Below are 14,585 nucleotides of genomic sequence, written 5' to 3'. Positions count from 1 at the left end.
CCCTAGAAAGCTACTGCTGGTTGGATCAACATAATACTGAACTAGATGGACCATTAGTCTGAACTGGCATTGGGCAGCCTCCTATGTTCCTGTGAATGGGATGAGCAGTTTGATGTGGATTGAAAATGTTCATCCCTACCCAGGTTCTTATACATTAAGACCTGGTTTCCAAGATCCTTCAGCTTGATCAGGGGTGTCTTCTTTCAGGGGGATTCTAGTAAACAGTTTGTGACCTTTTTATAAACACTGCGCTGGTTTTAAGGTGCAATCCTATGTTTAGATGGAAAGGGGTCCTACAATTCCCAGCACTCCCAGGATGCTGGGTGTTGTAGGACTTCTCTGACTAAACATGTGCCCTTAATGTCTAATTACGCTGTTAATTTAATAATTATTACTAAATCAACACTGTAATCCTATGCATCAGAAGCAAGCCCCATTGAGTTCAGTGGGACTTCCTCTCAGGTAAGCACCTGGAAGATTGCTGCCCCAATGCCCAAAATAAACATGCCGTGAGAAGTAAATATTTCTGTGTATCAGGCCCACCAGCTACTTCATTTCAAAAAAAGCCTGTTTACAGCAACTCATACACATTTCCTCAGCTATAAATCCCGCTCACTTCAATGGGAATTACTCCCAGGTGTGTTGAAGTGCGAAGCCACCTTTTAAAGGATTTTGAAAATATCCTCACCAAGCAGGCTTTGTCAGGGTCTCTATTCCAACTCCATGAATGGGTTTTACTACAGGGAATATAAAAGTCTCCGTGGGGCAGAACCTAACAACAGACCGAAACCTTAAGAACGTGAGGGAAGCCATGTTGGATCTGTCCAAAGGTCCATCTCGTCCAGCATCCTGTTCTCACAGGAGGCAACCAGCTGCCCCCAAGAACCCCGCAAGCAGGACACGAGTGCAACAGCAGCCTCTCACCCATGTTCCCCAGCAACTGGTGTACATAGGCAGACTGCGTCTGATACTGGGGGTAGAATACAGCCATCAGGATTAGTAGCCATTGATAGCCTTTTCCATGAATTTGTCCAATTCTGTTTCAGAGCCATCCAACTTGGCAGCCGTCGCTATGTCCCGTGGTAGCAAATTCCATAGTTTTGACTGCGCCGTGTTGAAGTTCTTCCTTCGGTCTGTCCTGAATCTCCCGCTAACCAGCTTCAGGGAGTATTAAGAGAAACGGATAAAAATGTCTCCCTATCCACGTTCTCCACACCGGGCATGATTTTGTTGTACGCCTCTGTGGGGTCACGAAGCGCCGGGCACGACTTAACGGCTGGGCAAAATCACGTCTCCCTTTACCTTTTGTGAACTGCCCGGAGCGCTTCGGCTATTGGGAGGTATAAAATTGAATGAATTGAATTAATAAATGAATAAAAAATAAATACTGTCTCCCCCCCCCCCCCAGCTAAACAAACCCGGTTGTTGTAACCTTCCCTCCCCTTGACCATTGTAGTTGTATGACAACACAGGCACGTATTTCATGAACGCGTAAAAAGTATGACTAAACGGGGAGGATTCTGACGATGATGAAGACGAGCTTAAGGGGAGGCCCCTTGTCAGAACGGGGAAGCAAGAGGAGGAACCTAGCTCGGCTGAGGCATTTTCTGTTTCTTTTGGCGGGAAGTGTTTTTCTCCTCGGCTTTGGCATCGTCGCTTGGCGACTGCCGGCTCAGCGCTGAGGGGAAACTGCCCGTCTCCCTCGACTCCATATTGGAAAGAGCAGGGAGGGAAGTGGTGACGCCGCCGCCGCCGCCATTCTTGCCCGACGGGCCCCCGCTGAGCGTCTCTCTCGACGCCGCCATCGCTTCCTTCGCGAGCCCTACGCTGCACTCGCTGCCGGGAGCAAGCCCTATCGAAGTCAGTGGGGCTTCCTCCCGAGTAGACACGCCTAGGGTTGCGCTAGAGGGCCGCGCTGCAAAACGCGCAGCCCCAGACTCAAGGGGGCTACTCCTAACCTATTTCTAGACCTCAGCTGCGCACCATTTTCCGGGTCTGGTTATTCTCCGGCAAATAATTTTCAATATTCTCGATTGCGCCCTTATCGCATTTTAATCCACGCACCCCCACCCCCCTCGCTGCACGGCCAACCACCCTGCAGCCCTCCAGGCGTCGCACTGCAATCCCCATCATCCTCGGGTCGCCCACGCCGGCGGGGCTGATGGGCGTTGGGGACGTCTAACAACGTCTGGAAGGCCTCATCCTGCTCTGCCCTGTCCAGTCTCCCGAAACGGACACCACGACCGCTTGCAATCTCGCTTTCATAAAAGGGTGTTTTTAAAAAAAGTTGTGACCGGTGTCTGGTGCTGAAATTGCAGGAGGGGTCTCCTCGCACGCAAGACACACAAGCCACCCTCGTGCAATCTGTTCCGCAGGTTAAGAGTGCATAAATATTACACGTAAACCCCTGTGCAGTCTTCGTTGTGAATGCGCGCACACGCAAACACTCTCGTGCCACCTCTCTTGCAACTCGGCGTGCAGAAGAATTGCAAAGTCCCGTGCAGCCTTTATTGTGAATGCAGACACGTACAGAATACCACCCTCATGCCTTGCAATTCAGGGTGCAAAAAGATTACGCCCAAACCTCCGTGCAATCTTTATTGTAAATGCACACACGTACACGCAAACACGCCGCGCCCCCCATGCCTTGCAATTCAGGGTGCAAAAAGATTGTGCCCAAACCTCCGTGCAATCTTTATTGTAAATGCACACACGTACACGCAAACACGCCGCGCGCCCCATGCCTTGCAATTCAGGGTGCAAAAAGATTGCGCCCAAACCTCCGTGCAATCTTTATTGTAAATGCACACACGTACACGCAAACACGCCGCGCCCCCCATGCCTTGCAATTCAGGGTGCAAAAAGATTGTGCCCAAACCTCCGTGCAATCTTTATTGTAAATGCACACACGTACACGCAAACACGCCGCGCGCCCCATGCCTTGCAATTCAGGGTGCAAAAAGATTGCGCCCAAACCTCCGTGCAATCTTTATTGTAAATGCACACACGTACACGCAAACACGCCGCGCCCCCCATGCCTTGCAATTCAGGGTGCAAAAAGATTGCGCCCAAACCTCCGTGCAATTTTCATTGTAACCCAAATGAGGGTGCATAATGCCCCTCACAAACACACAACGCTTCGCGCAATCTTTATTGTAAGAGCTGAACTGCGTACGTATTTGTGTGTGTGTCTCATTCGTACACACACACACGTGCGTTCTAGCCTCCAAAGGAACGTTATCCCGACAAAAAGGGGGGGCTACGTTGATACGACCGTTTGGGAAAGGGAAGAGGTGAGTGTTTGGGGGGGGGGAGCGGTTTATTTAGGCGAAACAGCTTTGGGGGCGGAATCTGGATCTAGGGAGAGTTTAGGAAGGTTGGGCATAAGAGCAGAGACGGATATATACGCGGGGACAAAACGGTGTAGGGGAAAACTACCCATGTAGTACTGGAGGCGCGGATCATTAACGTTTATCCCCTAATCGTAGGCTTATAATAGTAACTGGTCAACACTGCTACCAGGTCTAGGGAGTAAATGCCACTGAATTTACTCTTAAGCAAATATGCTTGGGCCTGTTGAGTGTGCAAGATTCTGGAAAAGTGGATCCCCACTTCTGGTAAATACACTTAGGCCTAGGGAGTAAGATACACTGAATTTAGTACTGAGTAAATATGCTTGGGATTGTTGAGTTGTGTGTGTGTGTATAAGCATGTTTTGGAAGAAAGGACACCCCCTCCCCCCCCAACACACCTTTCCCCATTGCTTGCTTATGGTCCAATTTGGATTTAATCCTTTGCAAGGAGCTGGGTGCCACGCAGGATTATGCGCAGTAAACAGAAAACCAGGAAGCCTTGGTTGAGTTCAATTCCTTAGACTCAAAATTAGGCTTTTAGGGTGAAATCCTATGCAGGTTTAGAAAGAAAAAAATGTTCTACAGCTCCCAGCATTCTCCAGCTAGCCATAGAGGACTTTTGTAGGACTATTTTCCATCTAAACATGCATAGGATTGCATTCTTAGTGGGGTGGACACCTGGGCCTCGATTCTGTACAGGTTCACAGGGATGTCAGTTACACTGAAGTTGATGGGACTTACTCCCAGGACAGTGTGTGTGTGTGTGTGAGAGAGAGAGAGAGAAATGGGGTGGGTGTAATAATTGACTCTCCGCCCTTCCAAAGGGAGGTGAGTCCTAAAATTCTCTTTTAACCAGGGAGAATGGCTCATGCACCCCCTGTTCCCTGCCCAGTGAAACTGGGCAACTTGAGAAATGACTCCCAGGAAGCTCAACTCCATCAACATGTGAAAGAAGGCAACTTTATCAAAGTGAAGAAGCTTCTTAAAAAGGGTATGCAGGACTGCATTGAATGGCCAATACCTTCACACCTTTGGTTGGTAGGGAAGCACAAGGAACCAGCTTTTTAAAAATAGGAAAATGTTTTGGGTGCCATAGGAAAAATACTGACCCCCATTTGTTCCTGAAAAGAGATGCAATGGTGGGGAAAGGTGCCAATCCTTTGAAGCAATTTCCAGAGGGGTAGGTGTGTTAGTCTGTTGCAGCAAAAGTAACCAAGAGTCTTGTGGCACCTGAAAGGCTAGCAAATATACTCTGGTATAAGCTTTCGTGGACGCTGTTCACTTCATCAGATGCATGAAATGTCAACCTTAATCACGAACAACCCAGATTCCACAACCCAACAACAAACCATGGGTTCTCTTCCTGGGTGGTTCGTGGTTAACAACCCAGAGTTAAACCATAGTGTAAGTTTCACATGTAACAACAACCCACGATTCAGCGATAACCCACGATTAAACGGCAACCCATACTCTGGCTTGTCATGTCTAAACCAAGCCAAAGTGTTCTCTTCTGAGCAGGAACTGTGTAGGCAGTGCTGCATTTATGATGATCGTTCTGGGTTCCTTTTATCTAAGGAGATTGAAGGGACAGCTGAATGCTTTAAAAGTTGCTTTTGCTCTTTTTCTTTTTTGTTTAATCTGCCTTTTTTGCTTAATATCTCTTGACTTTAATCTGTGACCTATCACTAATGGTGTGACTGATGGCACCCCTCTGATTAATTGCAGCAGACCAGAGACTGGGGAGCCCCCCTTTGGGGGGGGGACTCTACTGATTTAAAAGGAGTTTCCCCACATTCCTGAGGGACCCCACTGATTTAAAGGGAATTTCACCAGGGGAAATTGGATGGAGCACGGTAGTCTGTCTTCTTCACATTTTCATTGCCTTTTTCAGGGATCTCTGTTTATGCTATCAACTCCTTAGGACAGACTCCCTTATTCACAGCTGCCTTGCTTGGTAATGGAAAACTTGTTGATATTCTTCTGGATTATGGCTCGGACCCGAATCAGTAAGTACAATTTTGTTTGTTATAGGCTTCCAAATTTATGGGCAATTCCCAGAGCCAGAGTTGTGTGTGTATGTTCCACAATTCTGCAGAGGAGGTGGTACTGAACAAAGTTTCCTGGGAAGGTCAACTTCTGTATTTTTTTTCTTTTCTTTTTAAAAAACAAGTGTTTTTCAAGCTAAGCTTGAATGTTTGTGGCAAATGCCTTGAGCAAGAGATCTGGCTGCATAAGAGTTCCCTGAGGTTTGGGGTAGGAAGAGGCAGAGTTGCCCTGCGTACTTCCTTGCACCATCCCATGAAGTGAAGAAGCCAAATAAGATACGCAACATGATTCTGCCTAGATTGCATAACTTACATGGGTTGTAGAATCCAGACTTCTTTGCACAGAATTTGGATGACCATGGTTTAGACTTTTGAATGATTTTTAGAGAGACTACACACATTCAAGATAAATACTGATGGTGGTCTTCAAGGGAGACGGGTAGCTCTGATGAGTATTCTAAAGTTTTCAGATGAAGAAAACAGAGACGGTGGGAAAAGGTCCCCTTTTTATCAGGGGCTTTGTTATTTTATGATCTTATATGCCTAAGATTTCCTATAAGGTCAAGTTGCAATGTTACTTCTAAAGTTCCAGCAACCTCAATGTTAAACTCTGGGCTATAATCATCCACTGGCTGGATAATGCATTGTTTGAGCTGCTGAGCAATAATTTCAGTTGCCATCTGTTTCAACTACAAGCTTAGAAGTGGGTTTCCACAGATGGCAGTAAATTAAGAGGCTATTATATGAGCTGCCATTTGGCCCCTCCCTTCCTGGGTCCATCATGTTTTAGCTACCATTTCATCTAACTGCAGAGAGAGAGGACATAGGGGGCCCACTCCTTTGGCTTGGCTGAGAGACCAGCTGTCAATTGGATGTGGGCTGGTATACAAATACTGTAAAAATAAATACTGTAAATTGGCCCCTCTCCTTGAATGTTTTCTGTTCAAGCTGGTCATTGTAAAACAACATAGCTTTAAGAGCTGGTGTCTTGAGTTTGTTTTTCTTCCCTCTTTATCCCTTTTTCCTTTTGGGTCAAATCTATAGACTGTAATCCTGTAGGTAGGGACTGTCTCATTTATAATTGCTTAGTACATTTTAGGTGCTCTGTAAATGATAAACAACAGTAACAGTCATATACACAGCTATGCATTCCTAATATCTTCTTGCACCTTTGTGACGGATCTTAATTGTTGTCAGCCATTTTAGCAGCCAGTCTTGGCTGCAAAGCAGGATATAAACAAACAAACAAACAAACAAACACATAACAGTCTCTTCCTGATATACAGGAAAGGGGACGCTGGTTAAATATATACATTGTGTATTTTTTCCTCTTGTGTTCTTTATTTTCTCAGCCGCTGTTATGATGGGAGTACTCCAGTCCATGCTGCAGCCTTCTCAGGTAACCAGTTGATTCTCAGTAAATTGCTGGATGCAGGTGGAGATCTGCGAGTCCACGACAGGAATGGCAGGAACCCACAAAGCTGGGCCCTGACAGCTGGAACAGAAAGCAGTGCTCAGGTGTGTGTTATGTGCTGTTTGCCAAAAGGTTGCCTCCCGGAAGATGGTGTGTGTGGATGAGGTTCTGGTATTTGGTGGGAAATTAGTTTTGTAACAGCCACATTCAGAGACCCTTTTCTGTCCAATAATACTGTGATATAATTGTGCCCATTATTGGGATTAATGAGAAAGTGGCATTCCTGCCCCCCCATCACTGCTACTCTTACTACTTTTTATAAAGTTGTTTTTCCATTCCAGCCTTCTTGCCTTTGAGACATCCTCCTTTCAGACTTGAAAGTGTTCATTGGTCCACCGTCCCTGGCCACTTTTTCTCTTTCAGATGCTAGAGTTTATCCAGCGCTGTACAGCACATATGCAGGCTGCACTTCAGAGTTACTCCTTGGACCAACTCAGGAAGGTGGGTTCACCCAGAGATCTGGTCTGTAACCCCTCCAAGTTCGGGGGCATTACACAAGGGTAAGTGCTTGAGGAGGATGGCAGAGAGAAATGTTTCTTCCTCTTCCATAATACCACAACGTACATTTTTAATAGAGGCATATGACTAGGTTGTTCTGTAGCGAATGACTGTGTAATTATGCTCCCCTGTATGGAGAAAACTCAGAATTGCACAACAAGCAAAGAAGCTGTGTTGATCCACAGAAAAAAATCAAAATCCACAGTCTGGCAACAGTACGAGTCATTTGGACCAATGTCCCAAAACAGTGAGCAAGCTTTTGAGTTAGCCAGAACTCTTTATCAGGAAACAAGGAGAGAAAAAGCTGCTGTGAAGTCACAAATTCTGCATTTAGTCACAGTCTTGAGATGGCAGGTAGGAGGAGATGGCAGAGTTAGGTGGATTAGGCTCAGGTTGCACCTAGGGCTGCTCAGACAAAGAAGTAAATAATGCTTGATCCCCCATTTGTTAAAAGAAATCCAGGAGTTACTTGGATCTTCTTCCAGAACTGCAGACTTTGCCGAGTTGTTTTGCCTGAAATTTGAATTTGTGGGCCCCCCTCAGTAGAGGAGGTTATCCTGAACCAGGATACTCCTCCATGGTTACTCTGCAGGCAGGGCCCTGTCAATCATATTAGAGTCATAACCTTCTTTTGAGGAGACCCCAGCCCAAGGATCCTCTTTGTAATCGTTTTCCTCTTCTGTACTTGCTTTGAACCCCGGAGATGGCCTCCTTCTCTCAGTGAGGGAGGCTACCCAGAGATGGGCTAGTCCTCCTGCTAACTTTCCGTGGGTCAGTCTGTTCAGTCTGTTTTGTTAGAGGAGAACCTCTGTTCTCCGGTTCTTGTCTTCTTCATAGAGCTTTTCCGGAGCCCTCACCCCTTCTTAATGAACTCTGTCTTGGAAACGGATGATCATACGGATGCTGCTGTTCACATCTCTCTGTGACCCTCTTCCTCCTCTCCCTCCGGCTGCCTGAAATGTAAAGATGATGGGAGAAAGAGATGATTCATCAGGCTGGCAAAGGGTGGGTCAGGCAGAAAACCTCATGAGCCTAGATTTAGCCCAGGAGTAGGCAGTTGCTGACCCTGCTGTATTAGCGGCCCGTTCCATTGGATTGCTTCTTAAATAATATGTTTTTCAAATGAAATTCAATAGGTCTTCTCTAAGTATGACTGAGTCTGGATCCAGCCCAATACGTTTTTCAAATGGTATGTGTTCTTCAGTGGGACATTTCCTTTCCTGCTGTTTCTGGGGTCTCCTCCAGCAGAGATCTAAGGGTCAGTAAGTACTGACATGGCCCTGCCTGTTGAACAAGTGGAAGGAATAACCTCGCCTCCTCCACTGAGGGGAACAAACCTTCATGGTAAGTGGTCCAATATTTGTTTTTTTTTATCCATTGTGTATCCAGACTTTAAATACATAAATGGTTTTCATTTTATTGCCCTGCCGTGCTGTGGCTGGAAAGCTGCAGGTGCTGGATCTGGTGCCTTTTCTTTTCAAGAAAAGTTTTGGATAGTTGCAATGGAATATGTCTGTGTGCCTGCCTCTTTCCCCCCACAGTGAGAGATCCCCTCTTCCTTTCTTCTCCTTTTTGTCCTTCAGGACGGCAGATAGCCCACTGGGAAGGTTCCTGAAACGTAGAGGCAATGTGTCCCAAAATATTTTCAGCTTTGGCTTTGGGAAGGTAAGACAGCGGGACTCAGATTACGGATGATAGGTTCCCCATTCTCCTTGAGCAAGGTATATGGAAGAATTAATTAGGAACAGCTAGGGGAATTTAATTAAGATTTCGCATGGGAAAGGACTGAAACCAAAGCAAGAGATCGTAATGCCATTATATCAATCTGTAGAAGAGGGACTGGGAACTGGCGGCATATAAGCAGAATCTGGCCGGCTGGACCCAAGCTGTGTGCTTCTGCTACCGCTTCTCACGGCCCCAGTCCTGAGCTGCATCCCAGACTCTGACCTACAGGAGGAGGTAGATCAGCAGGAACAAACCACAGAGGTCTTAACTCAGATCCAGGCCATGATACCAGACCAGATAGCGGGAGCCTGTTGAGTCAGAAATAAGTGCCTCGAACACCCCCCCACACACACACACCAAGGCAGCACCCTATGATGCCAAATTCCTCCAAAGGACACGCTTCTTTCACGTCAGGGTGGCTTCACCCACCCCTGCCACTTATTCATAGGTAGTGCAGAAGGTGGGAACTGAGAGGTGACACAGTGTTACACTCCCAGTCAGAGGACCTGACTTGGATTCCTGCATTGAGCAGGGGGTTGGACTTGATGGCCTTGTAGGCCCCTTCCAACCCTACTATTCTATGAATCTATGACCTTCCCTTTAAGGCTCTTCCCTTTTCAGAATAGGAGAGATTGGCCCAGTTTGCATGACATGATGGTGGTTAATAAGCCACAGTAGCTTACTACCACCCCTGTGCATGCCGCCCAATTTCTCAAAGTACCCTTGCAGGGCACAGCTAGTTATTACGTGTTAACCACCCCAGCCACCCACCTTGCCAGGTTCACAAGTAACAACAAGCTGCCACCAGTAATTAGGGAAATCAGGCAGCACATGTGCGGGTGGTTAATAAACCACCGTGGCTTATTAATCACCCATACGCACCGAACCCGGTTGTAGTCTGGCCCAAGAGGGATTAAAGGCCTCAGTGGAATGCCAAACCTTCTCAGAGCACGCGGTCTGCTAGGAGCTATCCAAGGTCCTGAGTCTTCAGCTCAGCCTTCTACCCTGACTCATGACCACGGTGCCTGCCTCTCTTGGGGCCTCTTTATGCTGTGCCCATTAACTCCTGCTCACAATCAGGACAGGACGCTGCTTCCTTGGAAGCTCACTGCTGGTCAGTGTATTTTATTTATTGCATTTCTATCCTGCCTTTCTCCACTTGCAAGGAACCCTCTTTTAACTTAACGCTCTTACGGCCAGTAACTAAGTGTTAGGACAGGCATTTCAGTCTGTTAGAATGGAGAAAAAAACTGTATAAAAACCAGGAAACAAGCAGTTAGGGTTAAGGGGGTGCGGTGCCCTGGGGAGCCATGGAGACCTGGATTTGGCTCCCAGAAGGGCCACATTTGACCCCCTGGCCTGAGGTTCTGCACCCTGATCTAGTTTGAAGAGAAATAATTACTCTCCTTACTCTCTGTCTGTCTTTGTCTCAGTTTTATCTCACAAGCAGCAGGCAGCTGGGTTATCTAGCATCGCTCCCAATAATTGCGGATAAAGAAGTGGTTCAGGCTGATGATGAACCGACCTTCTCGTTTCCTACTGGGCCGTACATGATGATGACCAAGTGAGTACTTGCAAGGGATGCATTGGTCTGTTAACGTATGTGACATATGTAGGGGTCCTTTATAAGGTCTGGTCACCTCGAGGTCCATTTACCCCTGATTCCCAGTCCCCATGACTGCAAGCCACTTCCCCTAGTATACCTGTTTAAGAGCTTTGATCCACCTGCCCAACATCCCTACCGGGGAGCATAGTGCAAACCTCAACCAGACTTTCCTGGCTCCTATTTACAACGGCCACCATGGCCACTTCTACTGCCAAATCATTGCCAATCAATATGGGAGCAGGCAGTTCATTGTGGATACCCACCTCCCATGTATTTTCCCATCCTTTGTGGTTCATCTGAACCATGACTGCAGGTACAGGAAAAGGAGATCCTCCAAGACCTTCTCAGGGAAAATCTAGGTAGAACCCAGTAATTTATCTTTTACTGAAGTTACCTCAGTGCCAGGATCCTTCCATCCCAGAACATCTTTGCCCTCAGTTCCTGGCACTTCATAAAATAAGGCAGTTTCCTAGGGTCAAATGGTAATTTAATATCCTTGTTTGTTAACTAGAAGAGGTTAACAAACCAGGGGAGGGACTGTAGCTGAGTGGTAGAGTCCCTGCTTTTCATGCAGAAGGTCTTTGGTCCTCCAGGCCCCTTCAGGTAAGGCTGGAAGAACTCCTTGAAACCCTTACTAAGGCACTTTCTTCTCTTCCTATGTTAACCACAGTTAGAAGGAGCCACAGTTCTTTGGGTTTGGATGGACTGGGGCTCTGTGATCAATCCGAAAGAGAAAGCTTTCATGAGCCCAGCCTGTGCTGTCTCCAGTGTTTCCTGCCCTCTAGAGGAAAGGTACTCTGCATAGGCTGCCCTTCAAGGTCATAGCATTCAGGCAGCTGGGAACAAAATACTTGAGACAGAAAATAAAAGAATTGGAATATTAGGGTGCAGAATAGGCATTCAGTGATCTGTTTCAGTTTTAAAATGGAATTTTACAAAAAGGCAGAGAAAGTCATGCCTGAACATTTTCGCAAGTGCCACTTTTCTTCTTGTAGCTTGATGTGGGGTGGGAGTCGTGTCACCGTGAAGGAGCTAAACATGAAACCCCACCAGCATTGTAGCAAGCTACGGCTCGGTGACCTTCTCCTTGCAGAACAGGAATATAGCAGGTACGAGTGTCTGTCTGCTAGTGTTGTGGATTTTTATCTCCCCTTTTGCTCCAGCTCTGTGATCCTTCTTCATCCTGCTAGGAGCTAGATCTCACATTCACTCACTTGGCATACCCCAGGGGTAGGGCACCTTTTTCAACCCAAGGCCAAATTCCATTTCGAGGAAGCTCTCAGGCTGCAGTCCAGTGGTGGACAGGGCCATATGCAAAGGGGGTGGGGCCAACAGCAAAAGAGGTAGTGCCTAAAATACAAAATATAAGGAGCATATTTTAGCTTGAAACCCCCACTGCCAGTACCTAAACCTTAGGAGAGGCATTTCATCCTTTTCAGAATAGGGAAAAAAACCTGCACTAAAGCTGGGAAACCACCAAACGATTGGTGGTTGGGAGAAAGGGGTGGGGCCAGGGGAGGGGGGCATGGCTGTCTGGGGAACTCTGCAGGGCCGGACTGGGACCTCAGGAAGGCTGGATTTGGCCCCTGGCCCTGAGGTTCCCCACCCTTGGCCTGTCCTGAGGAGGAAACCTTTTGTGCCTTGTCTGTGGTGTGGCACGTCCCCCATGGAGGAAAGAGCCAGAACTAGCTGCATAGAAGGGCATGGGCTCCAGAGTGAGTTTCTGGCAAGGAGACGCAGTGCCTCTAGTTTATTTTCTTATTTACTGCTACTCATATCACTGCCTTGTTCCAAGACAGGGACTCAGAGGTTGACCAGGCCATGGGGTTCACATGCACAACAGTCAAACCCACCAGCTTTGCACCACAGGTCTACTAGACTACAGGGGGTAAAAGTAGCTGCACTACCCTTGCAAAACCAAGGGCTTGATGCTTTTATTGCATTTCAGGATGCCTCCAAGTGGCTCCTATGGAGCTCCTGGGCGGTCTCCCTTCCAGCGATCTCCCTTCCAATGTCGCTTAGCTTGGAGCAACCAGACAGCCATACTTTTCCTGAGACTGTGACCAAAGCCAAGTGTTAGCGGGGCAAAGAGTTCCAAGCTTGTCAATATTTATTTATTTATTTATTTATTTACTTACTCTATTTCTGTACAGATCAGTAACCTGAGCTCTCTGGGTGGTCCACAAAATAGAGGCAAAAGTATAAAATACAAAAATAATAAAACATGACATGAAATCTAAACAGAATAAAGCCCGAATCAGATCAACAGCAGAGAACAACAGCAGTGCAAAGATCTAAAGAACACTGTCTTTTTTTGAAGCCTGGAAGAATGCCCTCTGCAGAGGGCATTTAGCAGAAAGGGTGCCACCATTGAAAAGGCACTGTCCTTAGTAGCCACCAACCTCACCTCATTTGGGTGGGGCAGCCAGAGGAGGGACTCTGAAGATAATATTAGGGACTGAGCAAGTAGGTATGGAAGGAGACATTCCTTCAGGTAAACTTGTTCTAAGCCGCTGAGAGCTTTAAAGTTTAATGCCAACACTGAGCCCGGAAACGGACTGGCAGCGAGCGAAGATAGCAAAGCACTGGCATAATATAATTGTATCAGCAATGTACTTTGGGGAAAATGTATTTTTCTTTTCCCCATTGCTTGGGCTCTTGTGTACACTGCAGACTAGCCTCCAGAGGTCCATTGTATTAGCTCAACGGCTTCAAGGCCTTGATCACACTAGCCTCCTTCCTGTAGCAATTGTTGCTTCAGGCACGTTCTGTGGGGATTTTATTGCTTTGTTCCGGAGCTAAGTTAGTTAGGAATACAAAGCAAGTACTTCTGCCAGGATAAGATCACTGCAAGGAGGGAAATGTTCTTCCCTCATAATCCAATTTCCCCTCGTATTGATGGGCTTTTATCTCCTTTGCAGCAAACTCCGCCACCCACATTTGCTGCAGCTTATGGCTGTGTGTGTGTCCACCAATTTGGAGAAAACACGCCTCGTGTATGAGAGGATCAACTTTGGGACTTTGTACAGCATCCTTCACGAGAGGGTAAAGCGAGCGTTTCGTTTCCTCCCAGTATTTATATATGTATGCATTACATTTATATCTGGCCCTTCCTCCAAGGTGCTGAGGGTAGCTTATAAGGTCCTCCCCTCCATTTTATCCTCTCAACGACCCTCTAAAGGTCGGTTAAGCTGTGACTGGCTCAAAGTCTCCTGGTGAACTTCGTAGGCTGAGTGGGGATTTGAACCTGGGTCTTCCCAATCTTAGTCTGGCACTCTAACAGCTATGCCACGGTGGCTAAACCAGATTACTGCTTCTTCCTGAATAGAGGAGCTTATCCTGAGATGAGTTGCCCCTCCTACTTCTGGGTTGGCAACCTGGCGTCCTCCAGATGTTTTGGATAACATTTCCCATAAACCCCAGCCTGCATGGCCGGTGGTTGGGGATTATGGGAGTTGTCCAATAAATCTGGAGGGCATCAGGTTGCCTGCTGTTGCCCTAATGGCTTTGCAGGCACAGCTGTGCCCATCAGTGCAGACTCTGAAGCTTCCTCTGGATGAGGCCCCAACCAGTCCAGGCCCTGCCTGTCCCACATTTGGCACCATTTTGCTCCCAGCCTTTCCTGTCTTCTCTGGCTGGCATAGTGGCTACAGCAGACTTCCCCAATGTGGTGACCTCCAGATTTTTGGGGCTACAACTCCCATTACCCCTGGCCATTGAACATGCTGGCTGGAGCTGATGGGAGTTGTAGTCCAAACATCTGGAGGGCACCGCTTTGGGGAAAGTTGGGCTAATGTTTTGGGCTTGGACAGGGGGGATCTGGGTTCAAGTGCCTGTTCAGTCATCTTGGCCCACTCACTGTTTCTTGGCCTAACCTCTTTGCA

General features: G+C 47.3%; 1 protein-coding gene across 3 annotated transcripts in view; it reads left to right on the top strand.

Moving 5' to 3' along the window:
* Window positions 1-3,041: 3,041 nt before the first annotated feature.
* TEX14 (testis expressed 14, intercellular bridge forming factor) overlaps window positions 3,042-14,585 on the top strand; it is a 50,396-nt gene continuing 38,852 nt past the window's right edge. The window contains exons 1-9 of one of the 3 annotated variants that reach the window (XM_084822925.1): window positions 3,042-3,293; window positions 4,210-4,344; window positions 5,245-5,359; window positions 6,751-6,916; window positions 7,236-7,372; window positions 8,954-9,035; window positions 10,529-10,659; window positions 11,697-11,810; window positions 13,623-13,746. In XM_084822925.1, coding sequence (XP_084679051.1) covers window positions 4,215-4,344; window positions 5,245-5,359; window positions 6,751-6,916; window positions 7,236-7,372; window positions 8,954-9,035; window positions 10,529-10,659; window positions 11,697-11,810; window positions 13,623-13,746 — 999 coding nt within the window. In that variant the 5' untranslated portion in view covers window positions 3,042-3,293; window positions 4,210-4,214. Of the gene's footprint in view, window positions 3,294-3,362; window positions 3,618-4,177; window positions 4,345-5,244; window positions 5,360-6,750; window positions 6,917-7,235; window positions 7,373-8,953; window positions 9,036-10,528; window positions 10,660-11,696; window positions 11,811-13,622; window positions 13,747-14,585 lie in introns of those variants that run through there. The other 2 variants (XM_084822928.1, XM_084822927.1) reach the window with 2 other exon arrangements.

The sequence above is a fragment of the Heloderma suspectum genome, chromosome 16 (genome assembly GCF_057233095.1).
Source record: "Heloderma suspectum isolate Gila_16-S chromosome 16, 16-S_ref, whole genome shotgun sequence".
Classification (NCBI taxonomy): domain Eukaryota; kingdom Metazoa; phylum Chordata; class Lepidosauria; order Squamata; family Helodermatidae; genus Heloderma; species Heloderma suspectum.
The sequence above is the reverse complement of the archived record's forward strand: the minus strand, read 5'-3'. Positions and strand labels throughout refer to the sequence as shown.